Source organism: Gymnoscopelus braueri (assembly GCF_963280865.1).
Source record: "Gymnoscopelus braueri genome assembly, chromosome: 14".
NCBI classification, from domain to species: Eukaryota; Metazoa; Chordata; class Actinopteri; order Myctophiformes; family Myctophidae; genus Gymnoscopelus; species Gymnoscopelus braueri.
The window spans coordinates 25,825,739-25,840,738 of NC_137619.1; the positions used below are offsets into that span (position 1 = coordinate 25,825,739).

At 41.1% G+C, this 15,000-nt stretch overlaps 1 protein-coding gene across 1 annotated transcript in view; it reads right to left on the reverse strand.

The window, feature by feature from the left end:
* LOC308101116 (protein kinase C epsilon type-like) overlaps positions 1 to 15,000 on the reverse strand; it is a 110,819-nt gene that overhangs the window by 48,479 nt on the left and 47,340 nt on the right. The window contains exons 8-10 of the mRNA XM_080450467.1: positions 13,711 to 13,804; positions 13,202 to 13,506; positions 12,444 to 12,617 (exon numbers count right to left, since the gene is read on the reverse strand). Of these exons, the coding sequence (XP_080306593.1) occupies positions 12,444 to 12,617; positions 13,202 to 13,506; positions 13,711 to 13,804 (573 nt within the window). The remainder of the gene's footprint in view (positions 1 to 12,443; positions 12,618 to 13,201; positions 13,507 to 13,710; positions 13,805 to 15,000) is intronic.

Genomic DNA, 15,000 nt, shown 5'->3' on the forward strand with positions numbered 1-15,000 from the left:
ATTGATCTACACGACTCAAATGATGCATAATATAGGACACAGACCTTACACTGAAAGCAGCTTAAGGGGCAGTACAGTATCTTATTAGACAGTACAGAAATGCTAAACAGGGGGAATGACTTCAGAATCAAAGCCAGGTCCAGTTAACACAAGGTCCATCTTATGTACTTATGCACTTTTCCGTAATCCCCTGCATTATGGGAAAGTACATGTTGTACTGGTATGGTGACATGAGCTAAGTCATTAGCACATTGGTGTCAACATTAGGCCAGTTAAACCAAGTGGAACCACCATTATATAAGGTGTCAGGCCTCAGTGCAGTGTGCTCCAAGAAGGCCAAAGCAAAGGTTCCTTGTTTTGTGATTGTGCTTTTTGAGTGTGTGTACTGTATGTGCGTATGACAGGGAGAGAAGGAGAGGGAGTGAGCATGTGCGTGTGCGTGTGTGTGTGTGTGTGTGTGTGTGTGTGTGTGTGTGTGTGTGTGTGTGTGTGTGTGTGTGTGTGTACCATACAAGGATAGTAAAGCCAGAAAGAAAATGTATCATGTGGGGACATTGTGTGTCATTCACTAATATGTGCGTAGAAATGTGCACACAAATGAACCGTGCTCGCAAAACAGTCAGATTCCCGACACGTGAGCACAGGCGAATCTTGTTCTTACCACCGCTGTGTGTGTGTGTGTGTGTGTGTGTGTGTGTCAGTGAATCAGAATCCCTCTGAATACTTTATCAGCATAATACCATGCCCAACCTCTCTAAGAAGGACACCCGCGGGGTCATCTTGCCGCTGGTAGGACGGGTCCTTGTTGCAGGCTCAGAGGAAGGATAGAGAACTGCCGTGAAGTTACCTTGTCTGGGCATGCCGTCACAGCATAAGCAGTCAGTGTGAGAGAAAAGGGGTGTGGTGTTGGTCAAAGCGTTTGATTTACAGGTGCATCCGTGCAATCAGTAATTTGTCTTTGTGTGTGGATCTGTCTGTGCGACCTGTCCATGGATATTGTTGACTATAACATAGGTTTGGTGGCTTTGGGTACAGTATGCTTCAAGTACACTGGAAAGCAAAAGTCTGCAGATGTGTCGCTCCTTCAAGCTATATGGCATGGTAGAATCTCACTCATGTGCTGTGTGCAGTGTTATTCTTTGTAGCCTGCAGGAGCAGGCTGGCCAAGGGATAGAGACACGGCCAATGTGCAGAATGTTTGTTACCAAGTTGCTTATTTCTAACCTAAAATGTTTTCAGATACATATTTTAGCGAGCTGTTACATCCCATGGTATGTAATGTATGTAATGTGTCCTGTCCTATGTAAGTTTAGTGTGTCATGCCAGACAACTGACTGTGTCCTGTTCTATGCAAATCTAGTGTACCATTCCCGACCTATGATTGGCTGATGGCATCCAGTTCTCTGTCCATTCCATTGGTCCGTGGCTCTCCAGCATGGTGGGCCAATCAGAGAGCACCTTCAGTTACCAGTGGTCGATTGGTGGGGACATCTCATGCTACTGTGGACCAATCATGACTTGTCTGATTCACTATATAAGCTGGCTGTTGGTCACATGTAGTCTGACTCTCTCTCTTCCACCCCAACCTGGTACACTCTGGGGGTGTGGTGAGAGACTGTTGTCCTCTAGCTCTCAGACCTCTTGTGAGACCTCCTCCTGCTCCTCATGGGGGTGTGGTCTCTTCACCTCCTCCTGCTCCTTATGGGGGCGTGGTCTCTTCACCTCCTCCTGCTCCTCATGGGGCGTTGACATGCAGGAGCTCGTTTCCTCCAGATGATCTTTGACCAGCCCTGGAAAACACACCATCACCAGGTACAAAACAGGAAGTCTTTGTCGAAGATGTCGACGTTTCGAGTCAAAGTATTCACCCTCTGATGTCTGCTGACTCTGTCCAGAGGTTGAGGTTCCTCTTCAGTGGTTCTTCTCTTGGTCAGCTGTCTGTAGAAGAAGCTGCTAAACACGTGACAACGTTCAGACATGATCCCTGAACACTCCAACAACAAGTACTTGAGGTATAAGTCGATGATCACATCGATGAGGAACTCTCCTTCATCCAGACAGCAGAGGTCCTCTGTTGTCACGGCGATACGACCTTTACCCAGGGTCAACGGATACTTACAGGAGAATTTCTAAAGGGTGGGGATGCCTCCGGTTGATCGGGCATAGTTATGCATGACTAGTATTTGTAAGTGTCCAACCCTTGCATGAGAATTTCTAAAGGGTGGGGATGCTTCCGGTTATTTTCGGATAATGGGCACAAACATAATAACAAATAACATTTCATTATTATTATTATTATTTTCTCAGCAGTGTCCAAGAGTCCGAAAAGGGGCTAGGGAGAAGCACTAGGCTTGTCAGGCCCTGCCCTGTAGTCTTACAACTCTCTTTTCTTAATTATTTTTTTAAACACAAAGCACGCCCAATGGCGTACTTACTTACATATACATTATTCATATATACATATATATATACCATGTATGTGTGTGTATATATATATATATATACACACACACACACACATGGTATGTGGTATATATAATACAATAGTATGTTGTGTAATATAATTCAATATTGCAAATATATAACACAACATATCCTAACACATCATTTAATATAATATGATATGATATAACAATACAGCAATTACAATATTATAACCATTTCTTACTGTCTAATATAATTATATAATGTAATTATATAGCACTACATCATACTTTCAATCAAGCTCTTCTTCCCTTCTGTACGAAAATAGATCTCTTTAGTCTAACTTTGAATTTATGTATGTTTTCACAATATTTTAATTCATCCTCTAACCCATTCCATAGGGTGGCTCCATAAGAAGAGATACACATTATTTTAAGATCTGTTTTCATCACATGTTTCTTGAAGTTCAGTGGTCCTCTGAGGTTATATCCCCCCTCTTTATCCAAAAATTTTCTTCGTACATTTCCCGGTAATTCATTATATCTTGCTTTATACATGACCTGTAGTGTTTTAAAGATGACCATATCCTTGAACTTCAAAAGATGTGATTGAAGAAACAATATGTGTGTATGGTCCCGATATCCTGCATTATTTATTACTCTTATTGCTCTTTTTTTGGATTATGATTAATGAATTTATGGTTGATTTGTATGTGTTACCCCATACCTCTGAGCAGTAATATAAATAGGGTAAGATCATTGCACAGTACAGAGTGTGTAATGAGCTGGGATTAAGTTCGTATCTTGCCTTACTTATGATTGCTATGCTCTTTGCCATTTTCTTTCCTCACATGTTCTATATGGGGTTTCCAGCAGAGTTTATGGTCTAGAATCACTCCCAAGAATTTATGTTCATATACTCTTTCTATTATATTATTATCAACTGGATATCTATTTTTATCTGGCGGTTTCCAAAGACCATACATTTTGTTTTATTTAGGTTTAGAGATAATTTATTTCTGTCAAACCAGAGTTTGTATTTGCTCATTTCTATAGTTAGGACCTTCATAAACTGCTGGATGTCCTCCCCAGTACAGAACATGTTAGTATCATCAGCAAATAGTACACACTTTAATACACTTGACACTGAGCACAAATCATTGATGTATAAATTAAACTGTTTGGGACCCAAAACCGACCCTTGGGGGACTCCACACATAATGTTCAGGCTTCTGGATTTGCATTCTCCAAGTTGTACAATTTGTTCTCTGTTTTGTATGTAGCTTTCAAGCCAATTTGACACCACCCCTCTGAAACCATATTTTACCATTTTCCTTATAAGGATAGTGTGGTCTATTGTGTCAAAGGCTTTTTTTAAGTCTACAAAGACTCCAACCGTGTACATCTTTGAATCTGTTTTTTTTATTATTTCTTCTGTTAGTTCAATCAATGCCATTGCGGGAGATCTGTTGGCTCTAAAACCGTATTGGCTCTCTGTTAGTAAGTTATTTTTATCTACAAAGTGATCTAACCTGTCCACAAATAATTTCTCCAATACTTTTGAGAACTGAGAGCAAGGAAATTGGTCTGTAGTTGGTGAAATGTTGTTTATTGCCTGCTTTATAAACTGGGATAACTTTTGCCTTCATTTTATTTGGGAATACGCCATTTCTGAAAGATAAGTTGCATATGAAGGTAAATGGTTTTACTACGGTGTCCATTGTTTTTTTGACAAGTGACATGCTTAGGTCATTACAGTCAGTGGAAGTCTTATTTTTGCAGTTTCCAACAATTTCCATAACTTCCTGTTCCTCCACAGCTCTCAAAAACTTAGAGTTAGGGTTGCAGAAACCCCATTCATCGGCAGGCACATCTTCCTCTGGTCTTGCGGTTTTTATTTCATTTGCAAGTGTGGGTCCTATATTAACAAAGAAGTGATTGAAGCCATTTGCTATTTTGTTTAGATTGGTTATTGTTTTACCATTGCATGTCTACCATTGCATGTCTAGTTATGCATGTCTAGTTATGTCTAAGTATTTGTAAGTGTCCAACCCTTGCAGGAGAAACTGGACGGAGTGGACCATCCAGTTGGTTACACTTGGTAAACAAACTGAAGTTTGTTCTTTAAAGGGTGGGGATGTTACATCCCATGGTATGTAATGTGTCCTGTCCTAAGTAAGTTTAGTGTGTCATGCCAGACAACTGACTGTGTCCTGTTCTATGCAAATCTAGTGTGCCATTCCTGACCTATGATTGGCTGATGGCATCCAGTTCTCTGTCCGTTCCATTGGTCCGTGGCTCTCCAGCATGGTGGGCCAATCAGAGAGCACCTTCAGTTACCAGTGGTCGATTGGTGGGGACATCTCATGCTACTGTGGACCAATCATGACTTGTCTGATTCACTATATAAGCTGGCTGTTGTTCACATGTAGTCTGACTCTCTCTTGCATCTATGCATGTCCAGGCTTGGGCATGCTCTTCATGTTCAGACCATGTTTGACCTTTATGACAAGGGTAGGCAAGGTAAGATTGGGGAGGCTATATTCTGCACACATGTAGGGTACCTATATGCTGTCTAGAAACATTAGTAAGAGGGTATGTGCCAATTCGTTTATTTAGTAAGTTAGGTTTGTTTTGGGTTATTCCCTTATTTTCTGTATTAGATTAGTTAGGTAAGCTTTAACATACTTGAGTTAGTTTAAAGGGTTTTTTGTAATCACTGGCACTGCCCAGCCTCCCTACGTCTTGGTCCTGTCTGAAATTCCATTATCTTGTCAAATCACCTTAATGTAAATAAATCACTTTTCTTTGCACCATACCACAGTGTTTTGTTACTCCCTGTGCCCTAGACTCATAACAGGGTCGTGATTAAGTTTACAATGAGTAATACACCATCTGGACGTCATCTTGAATGAGATTCAAAACGGAGTAGTTCTGTAATTAAAATCAGTTGTGTTTGGAGGAACTTGCAGCTATGGGAATCACACAGCTGAACTAAATCAAGAAGAAATAGGTATTGAGCTGTGCTTAAAAGCTATCCACAGAGGCTGGCTGTCTTATGAGTAAAGGGAGTTTATTCCACGTCGTCGGCCCGTAGAAGCAGAATGCTGCTTCAAAAGTGAGTTTAGTTTTTTATCTAGGCAGGCAGGCAGTCATAGAGGTAGGAAAGTGCCAGACCATTTAGAGCCATACCAGTAACATGTAAGCTGATTGTATATATTTGTATGTCTTAAATGTCATGATTTGAGTGCACAGGGATCTCATTTTAAATAAGCCAAGTGCTTTTATGAGCGATCCAGTTTAGAGGACTTTCTACTTCCATGTACTGTTACCATGTCTTTCTAAATAAAGTATTCAATCAATCAATCAGCTAAAATAATTTTAAATTCAATCCTAAAAACAACCGGGAGCCAATGCAGTGAAGCTAGAACTGGAGTAATGTTCTCTCATCTTAGTTTTAGTTAAAACTCTGGCTGCTGCATTTTGAACAAGTTGTAGTCTGTCAGTTGTTTTCTTTGGCAGGCCAGAAAAGAGTGCATTGCAGTAGTCAAGCGGAGAGAAAACAAAAGTTTTGCCACATCCAACAACAGATAGGCTCTAATTTGCGCAATATTTATAACATGAAAGAACATGATTAGTGTGTGCAGAAAAATTCAATTCAGAATCAATAAGATAGGATCTAAACGTTAATAGAAGAGCAGGGAGACCAAAAACAACCACCGCAGTTGTGTTAGTTATTGTATTAACATACTGTACAGTGTGTTTTGTTCAATCTATATCATAGGTATCATTGCTGTAGATTGTTTGTTCAGTAACAGGAGTCTCCCCTTCTCTCCAATTCTTTAATAAACCTGAAAATGTATTTTCAGGTGAAACAAGTGAAATTGGTTAAATTGGCAGCGATGACACAAATAAATGAGCAGACAAAATTGGAACTGGAACACTATACATTTTCAGCTGATGGCTATACTCTTTCCTGATTGGCTGAAATTGGCAACCCACCTGAAAATGTATTTTCTATTTATTAAAGAGCTGGAGAGAGTGTGAGACCCCTGTTACTGAACAAACACTCTATAACAATGACATGGGGTAGATTTGCATTCGTGGTGCCCCCTTAGCCTGGTAAACTGTGTCTTCAAGACTTCGAGACAATCACCATCTCGCTCAGGACCCTGTGATTGACAGACGCTGATTGGCTCTTCCACTTTTTGGTTTCTGCAAAACGCCCACCCTGCACCAGAACGGTCTGCAGAAAACGCATGATAATGTGAATTCATGCGACCGGGAGAGTTTACCAGGCTAGTGCCTCTTATGGGCAGAAGAAATCGCTTTTGGAGGTGTGGCCCTTCAATTTGTGATATAAATTTGGGGTAGATCGGACACATGATTTGCAGCCCCTCCCGCAAACTTTGGAAGGCAATCATAGTCAATCGGAAGGGAATATGACAAATCTGAATGATAGAGGTTTATCACATGACTCCAGATCTATAAGAGTAGTAGCAAAAGGTGTGTTTAAAAAAAATTTAAATGGCAGAAAATCTTGTTAATAATAATAATAATAATAATAAACTTTATTTGTATAGCACCTTTCATGACATGAAATGCAGCTCAAAGTGCTTTACAGAGCAAGAATACAATTACAGTTAGAACCAATTTAACAATAAAGCAAACAAAGATAAAATAAAATAAAATAAAAGCAAGCAAAGGCATAAAACAACATTAAAATAGGGAATACAGTGAGGAATTAAAAATCAACCAAAGAATCAGCTAAAAGCAAGAGTGAAGTAATAGGTCTTGAGCTGTGCTTTAAAGCTATCGACAGAGGCTGCCTGTCTTAGGTGTAATGGGAGTTTATTCCACACTGTCGGTCCGTAAAAGCAGAATGCTGCTTCACCGTATTTTTTATATGTCATTGTAGGCACCTCGAGCAGGTCAGCACTTGAAGACCTGAGGGCCCGGTTTGGAACATATCTCTCTAGGCAGTCAGAGAGGTAGGTAGGTGCCAGACCATTTAGAGCTTTATAAACTATTAAAAGAATTTTAAAATCAATCCTAAAAACAACCGGGAGCCAGTGTAGTGAAGCAAGAACTGGAGTGATATGTTCTCTCATCCTGGTTTTAGTTAAAATTCTGGCTGCCGCATTTTGAACAAGTTGTAATCTGTCAGTTGTTTTCTTTGGCAGGCCAGAGTAGAGTGCGTTGCAGTAATCAAGCCGAGAGAAAACAAAAGCGTGGATCAGCGTCTTTGCATCGTCTAACGACAGATAGTCTCTAATTCGCGCAATATTTCTAAGATGAAAGAAAGCAATCTTGGTGACATGATTAATGTGTGTATTGAAATTCAATTCAGAATCGATAATCACCCCCAGGTTCTTTACTGTGGTGTTACTTTCTACAGCCAGGTTACCAAGTCTACTTGTTATTGATTCTCTCTGCTCACTGGAGCCAATTATGAGAACTTCTGTTTTATCCTCATTTAGCTTAAGAAAGTTCTCACTCATCCAGCATTTTATACTGGACAGACAGGTCAACAATGGGTCTAGAGCGCAGGGGTCGTCTGGAGCTACTGAAAGATACAGCTGGGTATCATCAGCATAGAAATGGAAGTTCACTCCGTGATCGGCGATGAGTTCTCCCAGCGGTAGTATATACAGGGAGAACAATAAGGGACCCAGAATTGAGCCCTGTGGAATACCAGAACAGATGTTGTGTTTGTCTGAGTCAAAGTTAGCTAGACTGACAAAATAGCTTCTGCCTGTTAGGTAAGAGTGAAACCAAGACAAGGCTGTGCCTGACAAACCAATCCAGTACTCCAAACGTTGTAGTAGAATTGTGTGATCAATCGTATCAAAAGCAGCGGTTAAGTCAAGAAGTAGGAGAACAGATACATTTTTGTCGTCAGCGGACACCCTTAGATTAGATGTTAAGGTACGACCTAAAGTTCAAGAGTTATAGGTCAAAACGTTAAGCGACCTGGTATAGTTCCACCATGAGGCCGATTTGGAAAATGTGGGGTGGAGTGTCTTCCTTGGCCTAATGGGAGTGTTTTGGCAAAGTTTGACACTGATCAGTCTAGCAGTGTCCGACATTAGCTGCACACACACACGGACACACGGACACACGGACAGACAGAAAAATAAAATATTGATGAATGCCGATTTGTGATTATATACAGTTTAAACTCAGATTTGTGAATGACGCCCAATGTTCTGGTCGTCATGCAGGAAAGGGTGATTTTTATAGTTAAACAAGAGTTTTAGAGTTAGGGTTACAATGAAAAGATTCAGCTTGGGTTTAGGATAAGGAATAGGAATTAGTCAAGGATAGGGCTTTTGAGCATAGAGTTAGGTTGTGGTTAGGTTAAGGTTGGGTTGTGGCAGCAGGCAAAGTAAAACTTATTTTTAAATTGGTGTGTGTGTGCGTGCACATGTGCATGTGTTACAGAGAACAAACAGCATATGGAATACATATCAGGCTGATAAGGATCAAAGCAGTTATATAAGGCCCTCAACAATCCACTTGTTTTCAGCAACCAATCTCCCACACTGCTTCTGTGCTGTGTGTGTGTGTGTGTGTGTGTGTGTGTGTGTGTGTGTGTGTGTGTGTGTGTGTGTGTGTGTGTGTGTGTGTGTGTGTGTGTGTGTGTGTGTGTGTGTGTGTGTGTGTGTGTGTGTGTGTGTGTGTGTGTGTGCGTGCGTGCGTGCGCACACACGCGTGCAACGGTGAGAGGGGAAAAAACAGACAAAGAAAGAAAGAAAAATAAATAAAGATAATGCTATAATTATGAAAATATTTTAAGAAAACATTTGACTCTCTCTTTTTCTCAATCTCTCATTATCTTTCTCGCTGTCCATCCACCAATCTGGTTCTCTCTCCTCTCTCTTTCTCGCTTTGCTCCTCTCTCTCTGTCCCTCTCTCTATGTCCCTCTCTGTGCGTGTGCGTGTGCGTGCGTAAGTGCGTGCATGTGTGTATTTGTTTTCATTTATGTTTGGGGAAATTGAGAGACGCCATCATTAAAGCAGGGCTCTCCAGAACATTCTGTGAAAATAAACAAAATGTCCCTTGCTCTCTTTCAACCGCTCTTCTCCTGACTCCTCTCCTCTCCTCTCCTCTCCCCTCCTCTCTTCTGCTGTCCTCTCAGTAATGCAGTTTTTTCCGTTAAATATGTCTTTAATAAGTCTAGCCCTGACACACTGAAGGCGTCAGAAGCTCACTTCAACAAATTGTTTACGACAGCCGTAGCCACAATGGAGGCGTCGAGTGGACACATCATAACCTGTTGACGTCTCTCAGAGCATGGTTCTATTTTGGAGCAATGATGTGCGGCATAGACCAAGACACATTGTGTACGGTATATTGTATCAAGCCTAGGCATTGACCAGTTAAAACTTGTATTGCAGTGTAACGTTTGGCCATTCTAAGTTATCTTTTGAGAAACACAAATCAATTAATGACGAACTTTCATTCCAATCGGTGCATTGTGGTTCAAATTATTAATAATTGCGGTGTCGCCAAATATATAGAGCTTTGATGCTTCAAATTCTCCTTCCTACTATGTGCCCCATTGACACTGTCTATCTGTCAGGGCCTTAACTGGGATACCTGCCTTTTCCCCCCTTTTTGTTACTTAGACATTTTTATTTACATTGTCCATAAACCATGGCAAGTACAGTATGTTGATGATTAAAAGCGAACACTTCAATAATACTCCTATGCTTTTCACAATGGTTCAGACTTATAAAATACTTTAGTACTTAGTACGTGTTCTGGGAAAGCCTGTGGAGAAGATTAAAGTTAACACCTGTGCAGGTCATCTGAGCGTGGTTACACTTCAATGGCAGACAAAAGATTCACCCAACATATGATCTACCCCTATCGTAAGTCATCAAACCACAAACCTGTGCAACTAAACTTCACACACACCCACACAATCGCAGTCACGCACGCACGCACGCAGACACACACACACACACACACACACACACACACACACACACACACACACACACACACACACACACACACACACACACACACACACACACACACCCCGCGCCAGACTTGTAGTCAAATTGGCCTCTCAGTGGTGCATGTGTTTCCTATACTGGAACACTTATGCAACAAGCTATAGACAAAACATACAGTAGCCTAACTACCACCCACAGCTTCCTGTTACGTGTGTGCGTGTGTGTGTGAGTGCGTGCACATGTGCGTGTGTGCATGAGTGAGTGTCTTGTCTATCACCATCTACTTACAGCAAGTTAGCCAGTGGAAAACACGAGAGGAGAGGATTAACGTACAGTAAAGCAAACATTTGAATGGAAAGAGGGTCAGAGAGAAGACTGCACTGTCCTGTTAGCTACTGTTTTGCTTCTGATTTGAGGAACAGAGTTACAGTTTTTTTTTTCCAATTGCCAACATGCATTGGTCAAAAGTAAATGAAAGTCTACAGACTATGGACCAAACGGTGAATCATTTTCCACTGTTTTCGCATTAAATGCATTCAATGACCACATTTTCCCATTTCTCATTCATGCTCCATAACCTGCAAAACATATTTACAGCACATTTTTCAATTACCAAAACTCTGTTTTCGAAACAGCTAAAAACCATGTTCAAAACAGAATTTTACTGCATGTCCAATCTGCAGTAATCACATTGAAATAAATATATTGGAAACTCTTAGCAGAATATTTACAATAATTATAAATAATAATCATTATAAGCATAGCTGACTGCAGTTTCAGCTGAAAGCCTTAAAATCATCAGTAAAATCATCAGTTTTACAGTGATTTATCCATTTGCAACCCAATGGTCTTTAAAAAAAACATTCTCTTCAACGAAAATAGCAAACATTATGCTGATTATATGGGGGTCGGGGGGGTTCTGGGTGAAGTATCACTAGTCAAAAGACAAGAGCACAGCGGGCTCATGTCTCCACTTGCTACAGTTGAGACCGGAGGCTACAAATGTGAGCTAATATTGCCCTCTAGTGGTACAACGATGTGTGTGTTTTGTCAGTGGTGTGTGTATTCATGTGTGTGTGACCATCACCGTAAGTCTACTTATTTGCTGCTGGACAAAGTAACTTTGCTTTAATCCTTACTGCGTGCTCTGTAATGGCCAGTCCCTATTAATATTTGTGAGCACTGTTGTTGGTGACACCTGTTTACGTTTAATTACTTATTTGCATGCTGGATCATGTAAGTCGTCTCTGTTCTCTACTGCATGTCCAATACATGTCTCTATAATGCACAGTCAGGACCAGTGGTGTAAATTAACTAAGGTCATTTACTCAAGTACTGTACTTAAGAACAACTTTACTGAGTATTTCCAATGTTCAGTACTTTTACTTCTGCTCTACTACATCTCAAAGGCAAACAGTGTACTTTTACTCCACTACAATTATTTGAAAACTTTAGTTACTAGTTAATTTGTAGATTTTCATTATTATTACCCACTACAAGCTCACAATGCGTCGCGATGCAACACATTGTTAGCTTGTAGATCGACTATTTTCAAAAGATTTTTATACATTTTATGCATTTGTAAACTTGTGTAACAGGACATTCTGCATACTTTTAGTACTTTTAAGTACATTTTGATACCAATACTTTTGTACTTTTACTCAAGTAAATTTAGAATTCCAGACTTTTACTTGTAACAGAGTATTTCTACATTGCAGTATTGATACTTCTACTTAAGTAAAACAAATCAGTCCTTTTTCCACCATTGGTCAGGACACGGTAGCCTATTAATATGTGAGCGATTTTGTCACTTGTAGTTACTAAGTTAAAGGAAAAAGAACAACAGGCAACAAGTTTACATCTTAGTAGTGCATGTGATGTGTGAGTTCTGTGTTAGTGGGTATCAGAGAGCGTGCATCAAAGTTGTGCAGCTGCGCACATCAGAGAAAGTACACGTCAGAGAGAGATTACATTTATTTGTTGTATGGTCTCGGATAGGGCTCTGGACGGTAAATTTGCAGACCCTTGTCGGTTCTCTATACTGGTTCCTACCTTGGTCTGGAAGCAGCAGAACAGCTGTGTCAGGTAAGGGTGTTTTCTGGCGAGTGCCAGGATGCGTTTCTCTGTCAGTGTACAGTCGACGTCATCGTCCTGTAGAATGACGTCTTTCTTCAAAACCTTGACGGCATACACCTCATCACTGCCTTTCAGCTCCGCCAGCATCACCTACACACATCATACACATTACAATACATTAGATCAGATTAGATTAATGACACATTACATTAGATTGAATTACATTAGATGCCGTTAGATCACATTATATTACATTAAATGTAATCCTACTACATTAGATTACATTAGATCAAATTACATTAGATTACATAACATTATATTAGATCAGTTTACATTGACTAAAATAAAGTTTCTGTACAACACAGGGAAGCAACAGAATGATAAAGAGAGAATATGATTTTTGGTGAATTATTTTATTTTAGAAAATAACCTTTTCATTATGTTGTTTCTTTCTAGCACAGACACTCACGCACACATGAACACACAAAGAGATGAAGGGGTAGGTCATAGACTGAACAAAGGAAGGACGAATTGAGAGAATAAATGAGGGAGGGAAGGTAAAGGAATAGAAAGGGATGAAAGACAGAAAGATATGGAAGGTAGGAAGGAAAGAAAGAAGGACAGAGTAGAAAGAGAGGAAGAGAGGAAACAGCAGGGGGAGAGAAAGGGGAAATGAGAAGAGAAGAGAAGAGAAGAGAAGAGAAGAGAAGAGAAGAGAAGAGAAGAGAAGAGACCTTTCCAAAGCTGCCTTTGCCCAGGACTTTGATGAACACAAAGTCTTCCAGGTTCATCCTCTTGGCCTCCAGAGCGCCGTTGCCTTTCACCTCCCCGTTCTCCCTCCCTTTCTCGTCCTCCGTCCCTACTCCTCCTCCTCCCTCCACGTGTACTCGTCTGTCCTCCGCCCCCCCGGCGTGTCCTCCCCTGTCCCCGAGGATGGCGGAGACGGAGGCGGAGGTGGGGAGGGGATGCATCTTGCGCGTCTCGTCCCCGCGCTGGTCAAAGGACAGAGCCTTTCGAATGTTGTCCAGCTCCTTCAGGTCTGAGTGATAGGAGAGAATAAAACAAGCTTGGGATCTGGTCCTCCATTTGGACTCATTTTGCTGATTTAGTGTTTGATTTTTGAAGCTGCATCATGCAATATTTGTGTAAATCACGCCACTTGAAAACAGTTTATATAAAATAATAATATATAACACTGTATAAAGGTGTGTGTGTGTGTGTGTGTGTGTGTGTGTGTGTGTACCTTGGTCACAGGGAGATGTTGGGGCGGACTTTGAGCGGTCAACCTCTGTCTGTGGGGCCCCAGCCAATGGGTGTGGGTCTTGACCTTGGGGCTTCTGTCGACAGAAACATCATCATAAATGGTACATTTATAAAGACCCCTTATCCAAAGCGCTTTAGAAATGGGCATTACATTCACCCATACATTAACACACTGGACGGCAGAGGAAACCACGCAAGGTAACAACCTGCTCATCGGGAGCAGTTGAGGGTCCGGTGTCTTGCTCAAGACACTAGCCCAGGGGGAGCCCGGGATCAAACCGGGAACCTTCCGATTCCCAATCGGCCGCTCTACCACCTGAGCCAATGCCGCCCCTGGCATCATTTACCATACTAGCATCTACAGTAGTAGTAGCAGTCTCCTAAACTACCATGATCTGTGTTTAATTCACTTTAGGACTCTCTCACAATCATGATCTATACCAGGGGTCTTCAACAGGGGGTCCGGGACCCCTAGGGGGTCCTCAGAGTAACTAGAGGGGGTCCGCCAAATATTTGTGTGATGGGGAACATTAGCCGAAAATAGCCGATCTACAAGCTCACAACGCCTCGCAGCGCGAGGCGTTGTGAGCTTGTAGATCTGCTATTTTCTGAAAGTTGGTGTAGAGGGAAAAAGAGCAGACCAAGTACAGAGCCAACGGTCAAGTTGACTAACTATTGAGGGTTTAAAAGGTTAAATGTCTGAAAATACACATTAACATGAATCCAACATATTAATAGAAAAGATAATGTGTGTCAAACACGTCTATGAAGATATCTATGAAATCTATGAAAATCTTTATTCAGCAACACAGTTTTATACAATGCAGTGGGGGGGTCCCTGCTTCATCTCCCTCTCAACTAAGGGGTCCTTGGCCCTGAAAGACATTGAAGACCCCTGATCTATACAGTATATCTCTCTTTCTCGCTGTGGGTTTACATGCACAGTAATAATTGGATCGTACCATGACTAAGGCAATAAGCTGATTATAGAAGCGGTCACAGTGAGCATAACCTGATTACAGCTGGTTTTTAGAATGCCTAAACAGCTTAGTTGCTCTGGACATGAAGTTTAATGTGCACCAAGGTTTGGAAGTAATACACATAATATGGAGTTACATAGTTAAACTAGAAAATGTGCTCCTCGGAGCACAAGTCTCCGCCAGCAGACCCGTGCTATTTTAATCAAATGAAATCACTTACCCTATCTTTAACCATAGTTTTATTCATGTTGTCAGCATTTGTGGCTCGTCTTCGTTTTTTGTCATTTAGG